Source organism: Myxocyprinus asiaticus, chromosome 2 (assembly GCF_019703515.2).
Source record: "Myxocyprinus asiaticus isolate MX2 ecotype Aquarium Trade chromosome 2, UBuf_Myxa_2, whole genome shotgun sequence".
NCBI lineage: Eukaryota > Metazoa > Chordata > Actinopteri > Cypriniformes > Catostomidae > Myxocyprinus > Myxocyprinus asiaticus.
This window is the reverse complement of record NC_059345.1, coordinates 51,606,871-51,630,413: the sequence shown is the minus strand read 5'-3', so window position 1 is coordinate 51,630,413 and position 23,543 is coordinate 51,606,871. Positions and strand designations below refer to the sequence as shown.

At 38.3% G+C, this 23,543-nt stretch overlaps 2 protein-coding genes across 10 annotated transcripts in view; both read left to right on the top strand.

Moving 5' to 3' along the window:
* Window positions 1–697: 697 nt before the first annotated feature.
* mtfmt (mitochondrial methionyl-tRNA formyltransferase) lies at window positions 698–11,462 on the top strand. The gene is made up of 9 exons (XM_051652786.1): window positions 698–1,225; window positions 1,314–1,514; window positions 1,608–1,730; window positions 1,851–1,953; window positions 7,714–7,789; window positions 7,894–7,985; window positions 8,069–8,147; window positions 8,255–8,331; window positions 11,068–11,462. Exons 1-9 carry the CDS (start codon window positions 966–968, stop codon window positions 11,266–11,268), a joined length of 1,212 nt encoding a protein of 403 aa, XP_051508746.1. The 5' UTR covers window positions 698–965; the 3' UTR covers window positions 11,269–11,462.
* Window positions 11,463–11,741: 279 nt separating this feature from the next.
* LOC127414473 (inositol hexakisphosphate and diphosphoinositol-pentakisphosphate kinase 2-like) overlaps window positions 11,742–23,543 on the top strand; it is a 53,781-nt gene continuing 41,979 nt past the window's right edge. For all 9 annotated transcript variants that reach the window (XM_051652584.1, XM_051652543.1, XM_051652569.1 and 6 more), the window contains exons 1-6: window positions 11,742–11,795; window positions 15,105–15,645; window positions 19,977–20,172; window positions 20,455–20,545; window positions 20,625–20,710; window positions 21,379–21,533. In XM_051652584.1, coding sequence (XP_051508544.1) covers window positions 15,496–15,645; window positions 19,977–20,172; window positions 20,455–20,545; window positions 20,625–20,710; window positions 21,379–21,533 — 678 coding nt within the window. In that variant the 5' untranslated portion in view covers window positions 11,742–11,795; window positions 15,105–15,495. The remainder of the gene's footprint in view (window positions 11,796–15,104; window positions 15,646–19,976; window positions 20,173–20,454; window positions 20,546–20,624; window positions 20,711–21,378; window positions 21,534–23,543) is intronic.

Below are 23,543 nucleotides of genomic sequence, written 5' to 3'. Positions count from 1 at the left end.
TGTTGTATGTTCAGAAATGCTTTTCTGCATAGCACTGTTGTAACGTGTGTTTATTTGGGTTATTATCACTTTCCTGTCATTACTGACCTCTGTCATTAACAAGCCATTTTCACTCAAAGAACCGCCGCTCGATGGATGTTTTTTTGTTTATCGCACCATTATCTTTACACTCTAGAGACTGTTGTGCGTGAAAATCGCAGGAGATCAGCAGTTACAGAAATACTCAAACCAGCCCGTCTGGCACCAACAATCATGCCACTGTCGAAAATCACTGAGATCAAATTTTTCCCCTTTCTGATGGTTGATGTGAACATTAACTGAAGCTCCTGACCCGTATCTGAATGATTTTATGCATTACACTGCTGACACATGATTGGCTGATTACCTAATAAAGTGGCCGGTGGGTGTATACAATATACATACATACATATATATATATATATATATATATATATATATATATATATATATATATATCTTTTTTTACAAATAGGTTTTGTGAGTCAAGTAATATGAATTTTCAAGTTTTCTTAGGGTAACTCAATTTGACCGGTATAAAATTTGCCTTTTCATAAAAATGTCAAAATATATAGGTGTAGTTATATATATTTAGACATGTTTCACAATAAGGTGTCCACATTTGTATTTTTTTATTTTTTATTTTTTTGACAGAAAACTAATGCGGAAGTGACGCCAACTTTAACATGGCGGCGGCCCACACATGCGTATGTGTGTACATACCGCTTTATCATAACCTTGCTACAGTCATCAGCTGGTTTACTAAAACGGATTATTATATTGGACATAATGTGGACACCTTATTGTTAAAAATATCTGGACAATCTTGACTGAAAGGATTATGAAATGTTACAGTGACTCTTCGTGTTAATTGTTATATTTCTGTAATTAAGGTGTCGGTAGCTGTAATGATAGTGTCTGTCGCTTTTTAAGCCTTATATTACAGGATGTGGAACCTTAACTATTTAAAAGTCATAGATCATGGACGTTTACTCTCACAAGGACTTTGCAGGAACTGTATCGGACGGTGGATTTCGACATGTCTTCGTCAAAGTCATGTTAGACACAGGAGAGACGTATTTCTCTTAAACAGACGCAATTCTTTTGTAAGTCAAACACAACCTGCTTCAAAACCACCCTGGCGAATATTATTCTTTGGAAGTGACGATTTTGCAGTGGAATCGTTGAAACTGCTACATGCATATCGGTAATGATGTCCAGTTTGTGTTAGTACAACTCCATTTTGTGCTATCATCCTTTTTCATTATTCATTATTTAATTGTTTTGCTCTGTAGAGATGACACAAAAGCTGGAGTCATAGATTCACTTGAGGTCGTGACGTTGTCCAGTGATGCTCCAGTGCGGAAGTATGCAGAGCAGCACAAACTTCCACTTCATCAATGGCCAGATGTGGACTTTAGTACACAGTTTGATGTGGGTGTGGTGGTGTCCTTTGGCTGTTTAATTAAGGAGAACATCATCAACAAAATGCCATAGTAAGAAATGGGGACGTAGTTATAGTGTGCTTGTGTTCAAAATGTTTGGAACAGCATGAACTCTTAAGAATTTGATGTGCTTTTTTTCCACAGTGGGATCCTGAATGTGCACCCTAGTCTGTTGCCACGGTGGCGGGGACCTGCTCCAATCTTCCATACAGTCCTACATGGTGACCGTGTCACGGGAGTAACTATAATGCAAATAAGACCCAAGAGGTAAAGGCTATCTAATTGTGTACTGTAGGACTAATAGAAAAGCTACATGAAAGAATATGTAACTTTGCAAAACAGAATATGGTGCAAAATATTCCTGTAATGTATTTTATATTATTTTAGATTTGATGTGGGCCCCATTCTCCAACAAGAGCTGTACGAGGTTCCAAAGAACTGCACTGCTGAAGAGCTGGGAGCCACTTTGGCATTTGTGGGTGCCAAAATGGTAACTTCTTCCCAACTTTGTCATTTTGAAGATCTATAATGAGAATTTGTTGTGTTTTTAGTTTTAGTTGAAATTTAAGGTAAAATGTTATTGAGTGTTTCTCAGCTTACGTTTTCTATATTTTTGTCACTAAGATCCAGACAGTAAACTGAGATGATTATTTATTTACATTGTGTGTGTGTCAGTGGGTTGTGCAGTTCCATTAAAGGGATAGTTCACATAAAAATTAAAATTCTCCTATTTATACATCATGATGGCGGTGTGGAGCGCTTCTATTGTTTTGTTGTTTTTGTTTGTTTGTCCTGTGTTTAGTAATCTTTTTCCAGTCAGTTTTACCAGAGCCGAACTGCTGAACATTTGACAGCATATACCAGTCAATCTTTTCCCGGATTTTGAATATTCAGACATTTTGTTGGACATTTTAGTCGGAGGCGTGTCTGTGTTGTTTAAACGCGCTAAGAGACGCAGGCGAGGGAGACGAGCCGGTGCGCTGGTCAAACTTCATCGGCGGGGCTTTCGAACAACGCTGCCGAGCGTTCATCTAGCGAATCTCCGCTCCCTCCCTAACAAAACGGACGAACTACATCTCCTCACCCGCACAAACAAGGACTTTTCAACCACTGCTGCCTTGTGCTTCACAGAAACCTGGCTGAGTCAAGCCATTCCGGACAGCGTGTTACATCTGCCGGGCTTTCAGCTGTTCAGAGCGGATCGCATCGTGGAGTTAATGGGGAAAACGTGAGGTGGTGGAACATGCTTTTATATCAGTGAAAGTTGGTGTACAGATGTAACAACGTTAAAGATGATGTGCTGTCCTAATTTGGAAGCGCTCTTTATTAACTGTAAGCCTTTCTACTCGCCGCGAGAGTTTTCCTCGTTTATTCTGGTGAGCGTGTATATTGCGCCAAACACGTGTGAATGCGCCGCTGCAAAAGCTGGCTGATCAAATCACAGACACAGAACAACAATACCCGAACTCAGTTATTATTATTCTTGGGGATTTTAACAATGCAAATCTACACGTGAACTGCCCAAATACAAACAGCACATCACATGCCCAACCAGACACAGAAATATACTGGATCACTGCTACACAACAGTAAAGGATGCATATCGCTCTGTCCCTAGAGCAGCTTTGGGACTCTCTGATCACTGTCTGGTTCATCATCTTCCAACCTACAGACAGAAATTAAAATCTGTTAAACCTGTATTAAGGACTGTAAAGGATGGACCAATGAAGCAGAGCTGGAACTACAAGCCTGCTTTGACTGCACTGATTGGAGTGTTTTTGAGGCTGCGGCCACAGAACTGGACGAGCTCACAGATACAGTTACATCATATATCTGTTTCTGTGAGGATATGTGCATTCCTACTAGGACTTATTTAACATTTTACAATGAAAATCCATGGTTTACAGTGGAACTCAGGCACCTTCATCAGGTCAAAGAGGATGCTTACAGAGTTGGGGATAAAGTCTTGTACAATCAGGCCAGGAACACACTGAATAAGGGAATCGGAGTGGCTAAAATAAGATACTCTGAGAAGCTGAAAAACAAGTTTTCAGCTAACGACCCTGCATCAGTGTGGAGTGGCATGAAAAAACTCTCCTACCAAGGACTCCTACCCCCAACCCTGTAGGGAACCAACAACTGGCTGACGACCTAAATGTGTTCTACTGCAGATTTAAAAGGCCCAATCTCACACCCCACACCCACTCTGACCTTCACTTCACACAAACACCAACACCTCCTGCAACCCCCCTCCTCCCCCCTCCTGCTACTCAACCTGCACTTAAGATCTGTGAAGATGATGTGAGCCGCAACTTTCTAAAAGAAAGGATAAGGAAAGCACAGGGCCCAGATGGCTTTTCACCTGCATGTCTTAGATCCTGTGCTAACCAGCTGGCCCCCATCGTCACACAGATCTTCAATAGATCACTGGAGCAGTGTGAAGTCCCATGCTGCTTCAAGCGTTCAACTATCATCCCCATCCCAAAGAAACCAAAAATCACAGGACTTAATGACTGCAGACCTGTTGCCCTGACGTCTGTGGTCATGAAGTCATTTGAGAGACTGGTGTTGGCCCACCTGAAGGACATCACTGGACCCTTTCTAGATCCCCTTCAATTTTCTTATCGAGCAAACAGGTCTGTGGATGATGCAGTCAACATGGGATTGCATCATATCCTGCAACATCTGGACAGACCAGGGACATATGCAAGGATCCTTTTTGTGGACTTCAGTTCGGCTTTCAACACCATCATCCCAGCTATACTCCAGAATAAATTACACCAACTCTCTGTTCCCATGTCTATCTGTCAGTGGATTACCAGCTTTCTGACAGACAGGCAGCAGCTTGTGAGACAGGGGAAATTCACTTCCAGCACCTGTACAATCAGCACTGGTGCCTCCCAGGGATGTGTGCTCTCCCCACTACTCTTCTCCCTCTCCCTCTGCTGATACAGTTCTACTCAGCGGTCATTGAGTCTGTCCTCTGCACTTCAATAACTGTCTGGTTTGGTTCAGCTACAAAATCAGACATCAGAAGACTACAAAGGACAGTTCGGACTGCTGAGAGGATTATTGGTTGTCCCCTGCCCCCCCCTTCAAGAACTATACACTTCCAGAGTGAGGAAAAAGGCTGGAAAAATCACTCTGGACCCCACTCACCCTGCCCACTACCTTTTTGAACTGTTGCCTTCTGGCCGACTCTTCAGAGCTCTGAGCACCAGAACCATCAGTCACAGGAACAGTTTTTCCCCCAGGCTATCCATCTCATGAACAGTTAAAACTGCCCCTTTGAGCAATAATTAATGTGCAATACACAGCTTAGTCTTTTTATATTATCCAACACATCCTACCTGGTTGTTTCAAGGAGCACAATACTTGTTGACCCCTCTCCAAACATACCACTTATGCTTGTGACCATAAAGCTCTATTTTGGTCTCGTCACTCCAAATCACAATGTGCCAGAAGCTGTGAGGCGTGTCAAGGTGTTGTCGGGCATATTGTAACCGGGCTTTTTTGTGGCATTGGCACAGGAAAGGCTTCTTTCTGGCTACTCGACCATGCAGCTCATTTTTGTTCAAGTATCATCGTATTGTGCTCCTTGAAACAACCACACCGTCTTTTTCCAGAGCAGCCTGTATTTCTCCTGAGGTTACCTGTGGGTTTTTCTTTGTATCCCGAACAATTCTTCTGGCAGTTGTGGCTGAAATCTTTCTTGGTCTACCTGACCTTGGCTTGGTATCAAGAGATCCCTGAATTTTCCACTTCTTAATAAGTGATTGAACAGTACTGACTGGCATTTTCAAGGCTTTGGATATCTCTTTATATCCTTTTCTATCTTTATAAAGTTCCATTACCTTGTCACGCAGGTCTTTTGACAGTTCTTTTCTGCTCCCCATGGCTCAGCATCTAGCCTGCTCAGTGCATCCACGTGAGAGCTAACGATCTCATTGACTATTTATACACAGACACTAATTGCAATTTAAAAAGCCACAGGTGTGGGAAATTAAACTTTAATTGCCATTTAAACCTGTGTGTGTCACCTTGTGTGTCTGTAACAAGGCCAAACATTCAAGGGCATGTAAACTTTTGATCAGGGCCATTTTTGGGTGATTTCCGTTACCATTATGATTTAAAAAGGAGCCAAACAACTATGTACATTTACATTTATTCATTTGGCAGACGCTTTTATCGAAAGGGACTTACAAGAGAGGAAAACATAAGCGAATCATCTTAGGAGACAGTGGTATAAAAAGTGCTGTATTACAAAGTATCACTAGCATCATAATAGTATTCAAAATAGAATAAAGTGCAACAGAAATTGTTTTTTTTTTTATTTTATTTTTTTTTAATGACTGGTTAAGTGCTCATGGAAAAGATGTGTTTTTAGTCGTTTTTTGAAGACAGAGAGTGAGTCAGCTTCACGGATGGATTTGGGAAGGTCGTTCCACTAACGTGGTATGATGAAGCTGAAAGTCCGGGAAAGTGTTTTGGTGCCTCTTTGTGTTGGTACAACAAGGCGACGTTCCTTAGCTGACCGCAGACTTCTAGTGGGCACGTAGCTCTGCATAAATGATTTTAGGTATGCTGGAGCAGACCCAGTAACTGTTCTGTATGCCAGCATCAGAGCCTTGAATTTGATACGTGCTTCAACCGGTAGCCAGTGGAGAGAGACAAGGAGTGGTGTAACATGTGCTCTCTTTGGTTCATTAAAGACCAGATGTGCTGCTGCATTCTGGATCATTTGGAGGGGTCTAGTTGCACATGCAGGGAGGCCTGCAATGAGAGCGTTACAGTAGTCCAGTCTAGTTATGGCAAGTGACTGGACAAGCAGTTGTGTGGCATGTTCAGAGAGGAAGGGTCTTATCTTCCTGATATTGTAGAGTGTAAATCTACATGATCTTGCGGTCTTTGAGATGTGGTCTGTGAAATTTAGTCTGTTGTCGATGGTTACCCCTAGATTTCTGACTGATTTGGAAGGCGTTACTGTAGTTGCACCCAGCCGCACGGTGATGTTGTTTTCAACAGCAGGGTTGGCTGAAAAGACAAGGAGTTCAGTCTTGGCTGGGTTGAGTTGCAGGTGGTGCTCCTTCATTCAGGCCGAGATGTCTGCCAGGCAGGCAGAAATTCTATGTGATAATAAATGGCTTCATATGATCTCTATCCTTTAAATAAAAGACAGTTTTTTTGCATGATCAGTCATATTTTCAAAATCAATGCCAAAATGTCACAATTTCTGCCAGGGTATGCAAACTTTTGAGCACAACTGTATATATATATATATGTGTGTGTGTGTGTGTGTGTGTATGTATATATTGTCTATTGTGTATTCTATATATACTTCTTTTCAATATTTATCTATTTTTTATTGAATTTTAATTATTTTAAGTCTTGTTGCTGTTTTTGTATTGTGTACTGGAAGCTCCTGTCACCAAGACAAATTCCTTGTATGTGTAAGCATACTTGGCAATAAAGCTGATTCTGATTTACTCACCCTTATGCCATCCCAGATGTGTATGACTTTCTTTCTTCTGCACACAATTTTAGAAAAATTTCTCGGCTCTGTAGGTCCATACAGTGCAAGTGAATGGTGAGCAAAATGTTAATGAAGCTCCAAAAAGCAGCATAAAAGTTATCCATAACACTCCGGTGATTTAATCCATGTCTCCTTATGCGATCCAGTCGGTTTTGGGTGAGAACAGACTAAAATGTAACTCATTTTTCACTATAAATCTTGACCACAGTCTCTAGACACGATCATGATTTCTAGCTTGATTATACTTCCTTGCGCCATCTAGTACTCTGCACATGTGTCAAGCACTAGGAAATGTAATCGAGCTTGAAATCATGATCGTGCCCAGAGACTGCAATGTTAAGATGTACAGTTAAAAAGGAGTTACATTTTGGTCTGTTCTCACCCAAAATCGTTTGGATCACTTCAGAAGACCTGGATTAATACACTGGAGTTTTATGGATTACTTCTATGTTTCCTTTCTGTGCTTTTGGAGCTTCTAAGTTTTGGTCACCATTCACTTGCATTGTATGGACCTACAGAGATGAGATATACTTCTAAAAATATATGGTTGTGTTCAGCAGAAGAAAGAAATTCAGACACATCTGGATAACATGAAAGTGAGTAAATGATGAGAGAATTTTCCTTTTTGGGTGAATTATCCCTTTAACAGTTTCTCAAATTAATGGGAAGGTCATGTTATGTTTGTAATCTTTTGTGTCATATCATTTATATCAATAGTTGATGGACACACTAAGACACCTTCCAGAAAGGATTGCAAATAGAAAGGAGCAACCTAAAGAGGGTGCAACCTTCGGTAAGCCTGTTATTATAAGTAATAACCTCCTACCCATTTAAAAAAGGATCTTCAAACAGACAAACTACATTATACAACCATCTACTATATATTATTATCTTCAGCTCCCAAAATCAGTTCCAGAATGGCCTGGATAACATGGGAAGAGCACAGCTGTGATCACATTGATCGACTATGTCGAGCTATTGGATCTCGGGTAAGACTTAAATAATGTAACATACATCATTTATGTTTAATCATCTTTAAACAAAGTGTTAATATTTGTTTTTATGCGACCAGATTCCTTTGAAAACCATATGGATGGGAAATCCTATTAAACTTCTGGACTTTGTTGGCAAATGCAGTGTACCTTTTCCAGGTAACAGGAGTTGCTTATTTGCTCATTTAGTTTTTTTGGCTATATGATAAACTTACCAAGACTGTCTTTTGAAAATAGTGCAATAAGTGATCACGCTTTCTTTGCAGTTGCTTCACATTTATCTGCAGTACCAGGGTCTGTCTGTTATCAGAAAGAATCAAATACCCTGCTGGTTCGCTGCAAGGTATGCACACGAGGTTATGAGATGGTACCTACCAAACTGTGTTTTCAGAATGAAATTATATATGACAGCACACAATATATTATAACAAAATAATTGAACACATCAGAAATAGTATTTTATTACAGTGATCATTCTAAATAGTTCAGTCACTGTTGAGATTGTTCAACCCCAATTCTGAAAAAGTTACGACAGTATGAAAAATGCTAATAAAAACAAAATGGAGTGATTGGGATAATGGGCTTGGGATAACTTTAGTAAACCTTTGTTAGTCAACGCCACTCACCACTGCATCAACAGATGCAAATTAAAACTTTACTATGTAAAGAAGAAGCCCTACATCAACATTGTCCAGAAGCGCTGCCGACTTATCTGGGCTCTGTCTCATCTTAGATGGAAAGTAGAACAGTGGAACTGTGTTTTTTGGTCCAATGAGTCCACATTTCAAAAAGTTTTTGAAAAACAAAGCTGTCGTGTTATCCGAGCCAAAGAGGAAAAGGACCATCCAAGCTTTTATCAGTGTCATGTCAAAAAGCCAGTGTCTGTATGGGCCAGGGGTGTGTCAGTGCCCATGGCATGGGTAACTCGCACATCTGTGAGGGCACCATTAATGAAGACAGATATGAACAAATTTTGGAGCAGCATATACTGCCATCCAGCACTGTCTTTTCCAGGGACGTCCCGGAATTTTCAGCAGGACAACTTCAAACCACATACTGGTCGAATAAGCAGAGATTGTGGGTGCTAGATTGGCCTGCCTGCAGTCCTGACCATCTCCAGTTGAGAATGTGTGGTGCATTATGAAGCGCACAATACGGCAATGAAGACCCCATACAATTGTGCATCTTAAGACCTACATAATGGATGAATGGGGGGAAAATTCCACTTTTTAAACTTAAACTTGAGTCTTCAGTGCCAAAATGCTTAATAAGTGTTATTAGAAGAAATGGTGATGTTTCACAGTGGTAAACACTCAACTGTCCCAACTTTTTTGGAGCGTGTTGCAATCATCTGATTTGAAATTACTGTGCAAAAAAATAAAAAAAAAAAATAAAAAGAAATTCACAAGGTAAAACATCATATAATGTGTAGTTGTAGTGCTTTTAAAATAGTAAAGGGTGAATATAATTTACAAATCATTCATTTTTGTTTTTATTAGCATTTTTCATACTGTCCCAACTTCTTCGGAATTAGGGTTGTATTAGAAGTACATTGTTTTGCATTGTACTAGCCTTAAAGGAATATTCCATGTTCAATACAGGTTCGACAGCATTTGTGGCATAATGTTGATTACCACAAAAAATGATTTCAACTCGTTCCTTTTTCTTGCAAAAATCAAAGTTACAGTGAAGCACTTACAATGGAAGTGAATGGGTCCAATTTTTGGAGGCTTTAAAGCAGGGACTGAAAACAGTTCAAGGAACGAAAACTGAAAACAAACAAAACATTTTGCAGAACGTAATCGAAAATGGGAACTAAATCATTTTTAATTCTTTCAGAGTGAAAACTTTATTTTTAAATGCTAGTAACTGGTAATAACCGGTTAATTTCGTTCCAATATTTTTTTCATGAAACCAAAGGCTAAAGGCTTTATCGCAGTAAATGTTCTGAATTACACCACTTCGTGTTGCCCGAAAAAACATGTGCTTTAATCCTGAAGGAAGCTGCTGCATCAAACATTTATTTGCCTAAATGTCGCATTCTGTGGATGAAAACCTTTTAAACAACTATGTATATTTACTACATATACAGTACATGTACGGCTAATCCAGATGCAAGGAAAACATTAGTAGAGGTAAAAAGTACACTTCTCAGTTGTTTCCATGTCTTCACTGAATTGTGGTTATATATGATGCATTAGTACAGATTTGATGCTGCCGGGTTTTGACTGAGAAGCAGATCTGTAATTGAAATTGTACTTGAGTTAACTGTATGCTTGTTATGATTTCTATGCTGATAAATTCACCACACCAGAAACATTTTATGGCTTATTTTCACTTATTTTGGTGAGGCAAGTGGCTTATTTTGGGCTTGATTTTCCAGACCAGATTGCTTGTTACTCTTGCTAGATCTTTCAACCCGGCAACTGGTATTTCACCCACCCTTTGCACAGAGTACTGTCATTTTAAAAAGAATGTTATTAACAATTCTTTTATTTTGTCCTAACCGGTTACCAATTGGAAAGGAGGCTGTGGATCTTCCGAACCGGAATGCAAAAATACTGTTTTTGCGCAGAACGAACCGAAATAAAAACATACAATTTTTAGTCCCAGGTTTAAAGGCAGAAATGTGAACCGTATAAATTTATAAAAGCACTTACATTAGTTCTTCTGTTAAAACTCATGTATTATTTGAGCTGTAAAGTTGTTTAAATAGTTATTTTTACAGTCATTTTAGCATTTTAGGGTTTGTTGACATTACACCATCATGGCAATGAAGTTGTAAAACTGACTAACTTTACCCAGAAAAGGTTAGTAAGTGATTGTATCACACTAAAATTATGTTAACACACATATTGTTTATGTCTTGTGACTGTACTTTTAAAACGGTGAGTATTTTAACGTTAACGATTCGAAATAATTTTTTGTGCTAATCAACATTATGCCACAAATGCTGTTGATTGAGCTTAACTACTATTGAACCCTGAATATTCCTTTAACTGAACTGTTGTACATTTAGCATTGTGTAATAAGACATTCTCATGTCTCGGTCTCTTTTTCCACACACTTTCTCTATAAGGATGGCTGGGTTGGATTCAAAACGGTGAAGTTCAAGAAAAGGTTGTCCGCAGCAGATTTCTTTAATGGATATCTCCACCAGAGTGTGCTGAAGAAATCTCCCTCCCCAAACACCTGTCTCTTCCATAGTTACAAAGAGAGATGTCAGTCTCCAGGAGGACTGAACAGTAACATGCCACTGCAGAAGAAGACTTCGCTTTGAAGCATAGCTTTATTGCTGTCATGAATAAATGACCAATCTCAAATCAACCGCTCTAATTAAAAAAACAACAGCAACATTTGTCTGTTTTAAGACAAATTTGACGGAATGTTGTATTTAGTAATAGGCTATATATGTGCATTTGTACAGTGATGAGTGGAATGAATGTAAACACAATAAAATGAGTTTAAGACATTTATATTTGTACGGTTGTTCTGCTTCCAGACTTTTGGTTTTGTAACTTAAAATGTTATTATAATATATTACATAATTTAAAAGGCTGTTATATTGGGTGAAAACCCTCGTTAATACTAAAAAACGTATTAATGCTTTAGCAGCTGCTGCCACATAAGCCCCGCCTTCTTGTCGCCTCGCACATAAAGGGTGGCGTTCTCTCAGCCAATGCTGCTCTCTCATTGGTCGAACCCTTTGTTTATTTTCGCTTCCGAAGTCAAGTTCGGTTTCATTTACAACATGTCAAATCCGAGGACGGCTGTGAAACCGTCAACATCGCCTCGCATTTCAACGTAGTAAGTTATCATTGGGGGGAAAAAAGCCGATTAGCTCCGCGTTATGGCACGAAACTAAAGAGCTCTAATATTCTTGAAACTGAGTCTAATTTGCTTCGGTTGTTATTGGATTGACCGAATAGCTGAAGAAAAGTGTCTTGTTTACACTGAGCTAACGAATAGCGGCTAGCGCTTGCCCACACAGCCTACTCACAATCTTACATATTTAGAAATGGCAAGTGGCAAGAAATCATTCCTAATATATATTTTCTTTGGTGTTTTTAGAATTTGAGGTGTACGTTGTTATGTAATGGCTGTTGTTATGCTTGTTTGCACATGTTATGATGTGTTCACAGGTGTAGTGCTTTGAGACTGTTATCTAGTGTCTTGAGACATAGACTGTGTGCTGTTACACTTACACGTGTGTATTTATCAGACGCTGCTTCAGCACATTCTGTGCTTTTGACTGTTCAAACCGGTTAGTATTTGTAATAGAGTGTATAATATATATAATGTAGATTCTGCATGTGTAGGGCTTACGTCCAGGTTATATTTGTGCTCCTTAACCAGTTGAACAGGTGTAAATAGAGATTTTGAGCTCGTAATACTTCTGAACTTCTAATGCTTTGTTCAGCTGAGGGATAATCGTGTTAAGTATGGAACCAGCTTTACCTAAAATAACACATGTGCCAAGAGCATAATGGATTCATGTGGTCATTGGGAATATTTGGATGAATACAGAGTAAAAGGTGATTGTAAAAGGGGCGTAAAGAAGATAATTTGTCATTTTTATACTCCTATTATAAAACGAATGACTTAAAGGAATATTCCGAGTTCAATACATGTTAAGCTCAATCGACAGCATTTGTGGCATAATGTTAAGTAGCACAAAAATTATTTCGACTCGTTTCTCCTTTTCTTTAAAAAAAAAAAAAAAAAAGCTTTACAGGTTACAGTGAGGCACTTACAATGGAAGTGAATGGGGTGAATTTTTGGAGGGTTTAAAGACAGAAATGTAAAGCTTAATAATTTTATAAAATCACTTACATTAATTCTTCTGTTAAAACTCATGTGTTATTTGAGATGTAAAGTTGTTTAAATAGTTATTTTTACAGTCATTTTAGGGTTTGTTGACATCACATCGTCATGGCAACAAAGCTGCAAAATTGGATATAACTTTACACAGAAAATTTTAAGTGATTTTATCGCACTAAAATCATGTTAACACACACATTATTTATGTCTTGTGGCTACACTTTTGAAACAGTGAGTATTTTAACATTAACGATTCAAAATAATTTAACACACACAGGGGAAATTTCCATAATTTAAGTCAGCATCAAGTCAAGTACATTGGAATTGGTGCACACCTATGTTGAAATGTATCATTCTTAACTGTAGCGTAGCAGTCATATTTTCCATAGAGTACACTTGTTTTAGTCTCTGTGTCCATTGTGTTAAAGTAGGTGCATGGGGTTTCATCCAGTTCACCGTGATAATTTTCCTGGCAGTCATAAGGATTATGTGTAATATGTACAATTGATTTTTATTAAACATAGCAGGAGGGGTTCCATCAAGCAGAAAAACCAATGGGATCTTAGGCATATCTATTCCTAGGATCTTATCAATCTCATCCTTTATCTGTTGCCAATACTGTTTGATTTATGGACAATCCCAAAAAATGTGTGTGTGGTCCCCTATCATTCCACAGCCTCTCTAACTACTATCATATTTTGATACCACCACTGGTGTCCTGAAAAATCTCATTTTCAATTTCCAATCGAACTCTTTCCACAGGGGGCTACTGATACATATACTCTCCCATATGTCATCCTCAATAATTAATAAATAAATGTGAGATACATGTATTTTATTTGATGTTCAATAATATTAAGCAAATGCATGAAGACGTGGTGCCGTTATTGAAGGTTAAACAGTTACATCTGTTATTAGTGGTAATGTGACCAACATTAATCTGATTTAAATCGGGATCCTCACAGAATAGCGCTGGGGTGAGTGACTGATGAGATATTGAGAGCACCTTGAGTGAGCATATTGAAGAGAGGTGAAGCTCAAAGTGTTCATGGTCGCGCAAATTGTCATGACTCGCATTACATCATGTATACTCAGATTTGTATACACATGTTTATTTGTTGTTTAATTCGTTTTTATACCCGTTTGCTGCCTCTATATCCTCTTCGTGCTTACTGTGCAACGAGTCAGAATAACAACCGTAATGACTCTAGAAAGTAGGCAACTTAATATTTATACACGTGTAATTCTTATTCATTTTTAAAAACAAACGGCATTTACCGATTGGCCCCATTGACTTCCACTGTAAGTGCCTCACTGGAACCCAGATTTTTTTTTTTTTTTTTTTTAAGAAAAGGAGGGAGGAGTCTAAATAATTTTTTGTGTTAATCAACATTATGCCACAAATGCTGTTGATTGAGCTTAACTTGTATTGAACCCGGAATATTCCTTTTTGGCCAAAAGTATTATGTCATGAATTATTTGCCCAAAAATGAAAACTTTTTCATCATTTGCTCATGTTGCTCCATACCCATATGACTTTCTTTCTTCCTGGGAACTCAAAAGGAGATGTTAGGCAGAATGATTGTCTCAGTCAACATTCACTTTCAATGTACGGAAAAAAAGATCCAATGTAAGTTAATTGTGACTGAGAAAAACATACTGCCTAACATCTCCATTTTTTTTTCCCACAGAAAAAAAAGAAAGTCATACAGGTTTGGGACAACTGAGAGTGAGTAAATGATAACAGAATTGTCATTTTTGGGGAAAATATTCCATTAAAGACTATAGAAAGCTTACATCTACAGTATATAGGGGCTTACAGTGTAGATTTAACACTGTTGTTAGTGTAGTATTTTTGATGAGACAATTCATGCCAATTTTCTGGGCTTATTAGCCCTAATTGTGAATTTGTTTGACTACTTCACAACAGTGGAATGAATTTAGAGGCAGGGGTGTAATTATTCTTTTAGAGTCATTGATATTCTGTCGCTTGTGCCTTATTGGTGTTAGTTTGCATTAGTTAATTAGAGATTGTTTCCCTAACATTACTCAAGTAAAAAAAAAATATTTAATTTAATTCTGTATCAAGGTTTATCTATCAACTGACGTCAAGCGTAAAGTGGGAGTTCATCTAATTTGCCACGTCTTACAAGTTGGTTGCCATGGCACAAATGTATTTTAAATCTCAGAACAGACCTGTGGCCACTAGAGAATTGGTTGACACAAGAGCATAAGCTGTAACATGAGTGCAAGCATGATAATTGCAATTGGCTGCTTAATTCTGTCTGTTTACAGGGTCTGCATTGACCATCAGCCAATCCTCATTGAGCTAAAACAAACATCAGGCTTCATCATTTCATCTTTCTTTTCACTCTGTGAGGAGCTGGAGAAATATCCCTTCTGAAATAGGCTGGAAAAAATAAAAATAAACAACCTAAAGAAAGAATGAGTCATCAGTCCACCACTTCACATCTATCCCAATAACTATCTACCTGCACTTGGGCTATCCTCGTCCAATCTGCCCTCCACCTCACACTCTCACACTCATACGCACTCTGCCAGTGACCCCACTGCGGCTCCTGCAGGCTGGGTACGGAGCTGGTCTGGCCGCGTGCCCCTCCAGCTCTGCGTGTTAGTGTGAGATGGCGCGGCAGGAAGCAGAGGGTCGCTGCCGCTGTGGACTGTAATGTCAGAGCCCAGTAGCCCCGGCGAGAGCCAGTGCGGCGCTCCCAGATTCTTCGTGGGCTGCGCAGAGGATGAGAGCGAGGGCCTGGACGACTATGCCAGCATGAGGACAGATATGGAGCTGTACGAACATGACCTGGAGGATGACTCGGTATGGACAGAGTGCACATCAATTAAGGATCTGGCCTAATGGGGGTGGGGGTAACCACAGTTAATTGTAGGGTTGCCAACTTTCTACCAGCCAAATACACGACAATCCAGCTTTAAATACAGGACTTTTGTTTTTTTTAGTGGATCTCTGGCGTGAGACGCTGTACAAAGAGGTCCATCTAGAGCTTGTTTACATAGGAAAACATTTGAAAAACGGTGCAGACGTATGCAGAAACGGCTCCGGTGTGAATGGCCCTTAATACGCTTAGAACCGAATTTCTATCAATCTTCACATTTAATAAACACTTCTTGTAAAAAGAACAAAGCTGCAATCAATGGAGAAAGACAATATTTTCCATCAAGCTTTTTCTTCTCGATTATTAAGCTTAATTAAGCCTTATACTTTTTTAATATCATAAGGGAAATGTAAGAATCAAATTAATCATTTTAACTCAACTTAAGCCTTCTGTATTGTACTATTGCACTTAAAGTGCTGCTACTGTCATTTAGCTGAGTCTCTCTTCCTGCAAGAGCACTGACATATGCAATAAAATGTAATGCCATGTCATGAATTACTTGTATTTTTGGAATCACAATGGTGAGAAACAAAGTCATGTACTCGAATGCTATATGTTTGACCATTTCTGACTGAAAACACAGAAAATGTGCGCTGATTTGTCATTAATCATTCCCCCGGCCACTTCTGTCAACTGTGGCGTCCGTGTAATGTTTAACAGCCGATAGCTCATACAACTCACGCAAAAGTTGTGTTTCAGATCCATTTCTCCCGGTTTGAGATACATTCTCAGCAGTTTGGGTGTGAGGCATTAAATTACGGGACAAACGTCATCCCCTTTGGATTTCATATGGGACAAACGGCATCCTGTATGGATTTCATACAGAAGGCAACAAAATACAGGATTCCGTATAATACGGGATGGTTGGCAACCCTAGTGAATGGTGAACAGCCATTACCTGACAGGTTGACTGATAGTGGATTTTGCCGATAACGATAACTAATGTGGTGGAAAATTGCCGATAACCAATTAATCGGCCAGTAGTTTTTAAAATCGATTTGCAGAATGTCATAAAAATGTCTTAGCCTTTACTTACTATGACGGGCACAGACATAGAGGCTACAGTAGTCCAAAATGAATAAAATCCCAGATTCAGTTTATTGTTCAACCACAATCCCAATAATTAATTAAGATATGATGCAGAATCTTGGACTTTTAACTTTAAGCAAACCAAAAATACACAAGAGGCCCTTATTTTGAAATGACAGAGGCTTGGTTCCATTACAGTACTCTGTTTAAGTATTTACCAAATTTTTTATTGACTATAAATTTACCAGGTGAAGAGTTTTGTATAGCCTATTTAGATATTTCACCAGATGAGGTTTAATGAGGAATAAGGTTCATTATTATTCAAGACATGAAGTTGGTGACATGATGTATTGCTGACGGAGCACGATTCCATATAGTCTAGTCGCATTTTTCTTTGCATGCCCTCGCTTCAGTTTGGAACACTTGATTATCTAATCAAAATAACAAAATATGCATTGAAGTAAGGATAAAATATTGATAAATATTGTCAATGATGAAAGATTTAGATACGTAAAGTCTCCATGTGATTGTTAATCACAAATAAAATCAGTGACTAACGGCATTGATTTTTGCCGAAAACGGATGTAAATATCTGCACCGATTAATCGGTAATACTGATACTGTATATCAGTCTACCTCGACTCTCTTGTTCCCTGTTCCCCTTTTTCCAACTGCAATCCAATATGCATTGGTAGATTTGAAATGTGATGAAAAATTGACAATGGGCTGTTACAATTTAGGTGTGCATTAAATTTTTCAATAATTCAGTGACCCAAAGTCAATTATTCTGCTCATGCCACAGTTACCACATGTACCACATATTTATCAAGATTTTTTTCAGGTTTTTGTTGCCCCTGTGTTTAGAACTACACTGGCAGCCAAAGGTTTGGAATAATGTACAGATTTTTCAGAAGGAAATTGGTACTTTAATTCACCAAAGTGGCATTCAACTGATCACAAAGTATAGTCAGGACATTACTGATGTAAAAAAACAGCACCATCACTATTTGAAAAAACTCATTTTTGATCAAATCTAGACAGGCCCCATTTCCAACAGCCATCACTCCAACGCCTTATCCTTGAGCAATCATGCTAAATTGCTAGTTTGGTACTAGAAAATCACTTGCTATTATATCAAACACAGTTGAAAACATATTTGGTTCATTAAATGAAGCTTAACATTGTTTTTGTGTTTGTTTTTGAGGTACCACAGTATGCAATACACTGGCATGTCTTATTAGGTCAATATTAGGTCAAAAATGGCAAAAAAGAAACAGCTTTCTCTAGAAACTCGTCAGTCAATCATTGTTTTGAGGAATGAAGGCTATACAATGCTTGAAATTGCCAAAAAAAACTGAAGATTTCATACAAAGGTGTACACTACAGTCTTCAAAGACAAAGGACAACTGTCTCTAACAAGGACAGAAAGAGATGTGGAAGACCAGATGTACAACTAAACAAGAGGATAAGTACATCAGAGTCTCTAGTTTGAGAAATAGATGCCTCACATGTCCTCAGCTGACAGCTTCATTGAATTCTACCCGCTCAACACCAGTTTCATGTACAACAGTAAAGAGAAGACTCAGGGGTGCAGGCCTTATGGGAAGAATTGCAAAGAAAAAGTCACTTTTGAAACAGAAAAACAAAAAGAAAAGGTTAGAGTGGGCAAAGAAACACAGACATTGGACAGCAGATAATTGGAAAAGAGTGTTATGGATCTTAACCCCATTGAGCTTTTGCGGGATCAGCTAGACTGTAAGGTGCGTGAGAAGTGCCCGACAAGACACATCTATGGCAAGTGCTACAGGAAGTGTGGGGTGAAATGTCACCTGAGTATCTGGACAAACTGACAGCAAGAATGCCAAGGATCTGCAAAGCTGTCACTGCTGCACTTTTTTTTCAAATTGTAATAGAAATTTTTCACGTTATTAATGTGACTATACATTGTGATCAGCTGAATGCCACTTTGGTGAATAAAAGTACCAATTTCTTTCCATAAGAGCAAAATCTGTACATTATTCCAAACTTTTGGCCGCCAGTGTACTTCTGACAATACGGATAAAGTATCTTGCTTAGAAAATGCTCAAGCTGCATTTACTAGTTTGAAATTGTCAAGTGGCAAAGTGATACGAACTGTAATGTGGTCAACTTACCTAGATCTACTTCATTGCTGTACAGTTATATAAAAAAAAAATGAACACCCTTGGAATGTGTATTAGCCAATCTGAATCAAAAATTAAATAATGCCGTGGTATAATTCTGCCTTGGCGTGCTATCAGAATGATCTGGAAGTTGCACATGAACGACCCCTGAAGTCGAAAATGCGACTTAGAAACTCAGATAATTTTGATACCCGAGTTTCCGAGTTGGGAGGGGATGTAAACTTTCGACATGGCGGAGGAGAGGACAGTTTTGAGAATAACATATTTTATTAATTTTTCTAAATACAGCTAATTGTTAGTGCTTGCCGTTTTGTTCATATACATTTCTGTATATCAGCAACCATTTAAGGTATGTTGTAAATTTTTACACCATGAAAATAGCATGTATTTGACTCAAATTCCATTATCGTCAGCAAGCTAACTGAGTAATATGTATGGTGTCAAAATAAAAGTTTCTCTAGAAATATTCATGAACGAAATTGAATTCGTCATGTTTTTCTTTTCTTTTGACAACAAAGCACTTAATGTGACATACTCATAATTACCACTTCAGAAGTGGGAAGTTGGATAATTCCGAGAGCACATGAAGGCAGCATTAGCCTAGATATTTTTATATATATAATTATTATTTCTTTTTTTGGGGGGGGGGGTTGGGTTATGCAGTACCTCCTGAAAATATCAGCTTAGACCAGCATGAATTTCAGTGCTGGTTCGGTATGGTTTATGCTGGTTAGTGTTGGTTTGGTGCTGGTGGACCAGCATAGCCTTGGTGTTCACATCCTGGTTAAGGTGGTAGACCAAGGTATTTTTTCTGGTTAAACCAAATAATAAACTTGGTGGGCACACCAGTATCCAAATCACAACATGTTGATATATGTCTCATATCTTCCTGTAAATCATTCTAAACTCCACCTTTGAAGAGTTCTTTGTCGAGGTCTGTACAAATGTGTAGGGCAACCCACACTCTCTACATTGCAGTAGCAATCTTGCTGCCCCCACTCATCAGAGTTGAGAATGTTTTGGTAGAGTTATGTCTCCCTCACTTCCCTACTATCTCCATTAAGCCTCCAGAGCGTCAGATCGTGATGGGGATTTGCTGTATGATGAAGAAATCGAAGTCCAAACCCATGACTCAGATCTTGGACCGTCTTTGTAAGTTTGAGTACATTACCGTGGTAATCTTTCCAGAGGACGTCATACTTAATGAGCCAGTGGAAAAGTGGCCACTCTGTGACTGCCTGATCTCCTTTCACTCTAAAGGTATGTCTTGTGCTCTGTATGAACTTGCCCTTTTAAGCTGGTCTTGGATCAGATTTCTCCACTGAAATCCTTACAATATAATGAGAATTAAAAAAAAATCATGATCCAGCCATTGATGAGCAGTTGCTCACTTGACTTGATCCAATAAAACAGTGAATCTTGTGTTGTGTAAAAATAAGTGATAGGCATAAGTGAAGTGATGCATTGTTTTATGCATGTGTGTTTTGTATTTGACAGGTACTTTTTATACTACACCAACAGTGATTCTTTCTCTTTAATTAGGTTTCCCACTGGACAAGGCAGTGAGTTATGCAAAGCTCCGTAACCCGCTGCTCCTCAATGACCTTAATATGCAGTATTACATACAGGACAGGTATTCCTTTTAATTCACCATATTTTTTACAAGCCAAACCACAGTTTTCCAAATTACCTCACGTTTACACACATTTCAGGAGGGAGGTATATCGTATCCTGCAAGAGGAAGGGATTGATCTGCCACGTTATGCGGTGTTAAATCGCGACCCTGACAAGCCTGAAGGTCAGTCAGTGCTTGATATTGTATTTGTTCAGATGTGTTGCTAAAATAAGTATATGTATATTTTTTGGTGTATCCAACTGAAATTCATCTAGTTTGTTGTCTGAACAGAAAAAACACATGAGTGATTTGATTCAGATCATCGTCACTCGGGACACAATGTGATTGTAACGTCATATACAAAGCACGTTAGTGTCAACAGCAATGTCTGAATTCACTCATTTATGCTCACTTGTAGCATTTAGAATGTACTGAATGGTATAGTAATGCCTTTGACACTTACGCTGTCCAATGTTCTCTTGTTATTTGATTGCTTGATATCCTTATCATTCAATAGAATAGTTGAAACTGACAAATTTATCCGAGTGTCCTGCTTAGTCTTTTCTCTGATTTATTTTAGACTTTGAGTAAATATAGTCCCATATGTAGAGCACTTTTAAGTGTTTTACATGCCAACAATACAGATATTGCTCTGAGGCCTGTGTTGTGACCATCTGGCATCCACTGAGCCATTATGTTCTTGGCAGCTATGACAGCTCCCCAAGGACTGATAACTGAATCTCTTCTCTAAACAAATGAAAATCAAAGTGCTAAATAGTGAAAATGTTGTTTCCATTCATTAGAACACTGTATTAATTGGCCTTTACTTTGCTTCCTGTGTTTTGCCACAGAGTGCAACCTGATTGAGGGAGAAGACCAAGTTGAAGTTAACGGTGAAGTGTTCCTCAAACCCTTCGTAGAGAAGCCAGTTTCTGCAGAGGACCATAATGTGTACATCTACTACCCCACCTCAGCTGGAGGAGGCAGCCAACGCCTCTTCAGAAAGGTCTTTGTTTTAGCAATGGCTCCCTATTATTATCCCTCCTATTAGCTACAGCCCCCTCAGTCATACAGGCGCATTATTTGATACCTGTCTCAAAATAGGGCAGAATTTGTTTGATGCTGCGAAACCAAAAAAAGCATGCTGACATTTTGTATTGGCCTCCCTTGTCAGCTGTTTTCAAAGAAAAGACATAATTGCAGAGTTTATGCTGCAATCAGTGTTGGGGAGTAACTCAAATTACCGGTTCTACTCACTTAACAACACTTTTCGGTAACATGACAGTGGCTTTTCCAGCAACAAGCTATTTTTTCAGCAAGTAGCAGACAGTGAAACATGACAAATCATTACATCTCTGTTTTTCATATCACATTGTGTTATGCATGCAGCCTTGTTACTAAAAAAAGAGAACCAAAGTAGCATTGTGATTTGAATCAACTTATGGCACTTGAGTCATCACTAGCTGCATTCACACTTGGCTTTGGTTTCTGGATTTTTCTGGGATCATTGCAGAGAAGCTTTCTGTGTGAACACAAGCCAGAGCTGGAATGCCAGAAAAATGTTTCCTGGGATAAGACCCTAGTAACATTGCTGGGATCAATCCCCGGAATGTGTCTGTGTGAACAAAGGCAGAGCCGATACCGTGAAGAGTGTGTCGTAATGATGACATATTTATCATGCAAAGGAGAAAGTTTGTATGCAGACAACAGATGTAACAGTTTCACTGTACATCCCGCTTTTAAAAACATACGGCTGTTATACTGTTGTCATTTTATCATTCAAGGCATTGCGAGAATATAAAGTCAGGATTTGTTACAGATAATTTTTTTTAAAATCCAATTAAAGGACATTTACATTGTAAATATCAGTTCAATTAAGAAGCAATCGGCTAGATTTACAGCATTACAAACCTGAAGTGACCAAATAAATTAATTCCTCTTTTTTTCATTCAGAGAGCGCAGCACACCGAATTTTGGAGCCTGAACCTCTATTTCCCCCTCTCATACGGTGTGATTGAAGTCCGCAATATAGAATATCTTGGGTATTTAAAATGTTGATGATGGGTACCTAGTTTGTTAATTGTGTCGAAAAAAGTATTGTCTCATGCAGGGAACACTCCAAACCTGATGTACCTGAAGTGAAAATACACTAGGTATAGCTGAAGGCTAATAAATTATAGACCCCCTTACATAAGAAACAACCAGATACAGATACTTTTACAAGATTTGTAATGACTCATTAGGTTTATAGGTAGACTTTCTGTCAAACTCGCCGCAGTGCTTATATGCAACTTTACGACAGGCTAAATGTTTCATACATTTATTTTCTTAACCCTAAAATTTTTTTGCTAATTTCCAACACATTAAGTCATGTTTTTCTTCCAAGTATTGCTTTTATTTTCAACTTTATAGCTTGTAGAAATCATGAAAATAACAAAGAAAAGATAGAAACATTTAACTCGAAGTTTCTCAAACATGCTTAAGAGCAGCGCAAAAGTAAGCGTACAATGCACTTGTTGCTAATATGTTTTATTTGTAAAGTACTTTTTAAAAAACAGTGTTAAAGAGGCACACAGGAAAAATGGACAGTGATAGCAGAAAAAATATAAAAAATAATTATTTTTGATTGTAATAAATGCTAATGTCTGAAGAAAAAAGCATAGTCTGTATAGATAGTTTTCTTTTTTTAGTAGGTAGGTCGTTTAGAGTCAAACTAAATTACAAAAGCATTAACAGAATCGAATGCACATCTTGCAGGGTAGTATCATTGCAAATTCTTTAATTTTTTTGTTTTGTTTTAATGTTATCTAAAAAGAATATTTAATACAATATTTTTTTAATTTATTTTTATTATTCAGTCTTAATCATTTTACAATGCACCTTGATAACGTAATTGTTTTTTTGTTTGTTTTTTGACAGTTATCACTTTATTCACTTTCAATCTTTATTGTCCTCAAGAGGAAATTGAGTTGGTAGATAGCAGCCAATTACACAAAAACAATTAACATTGAACAAT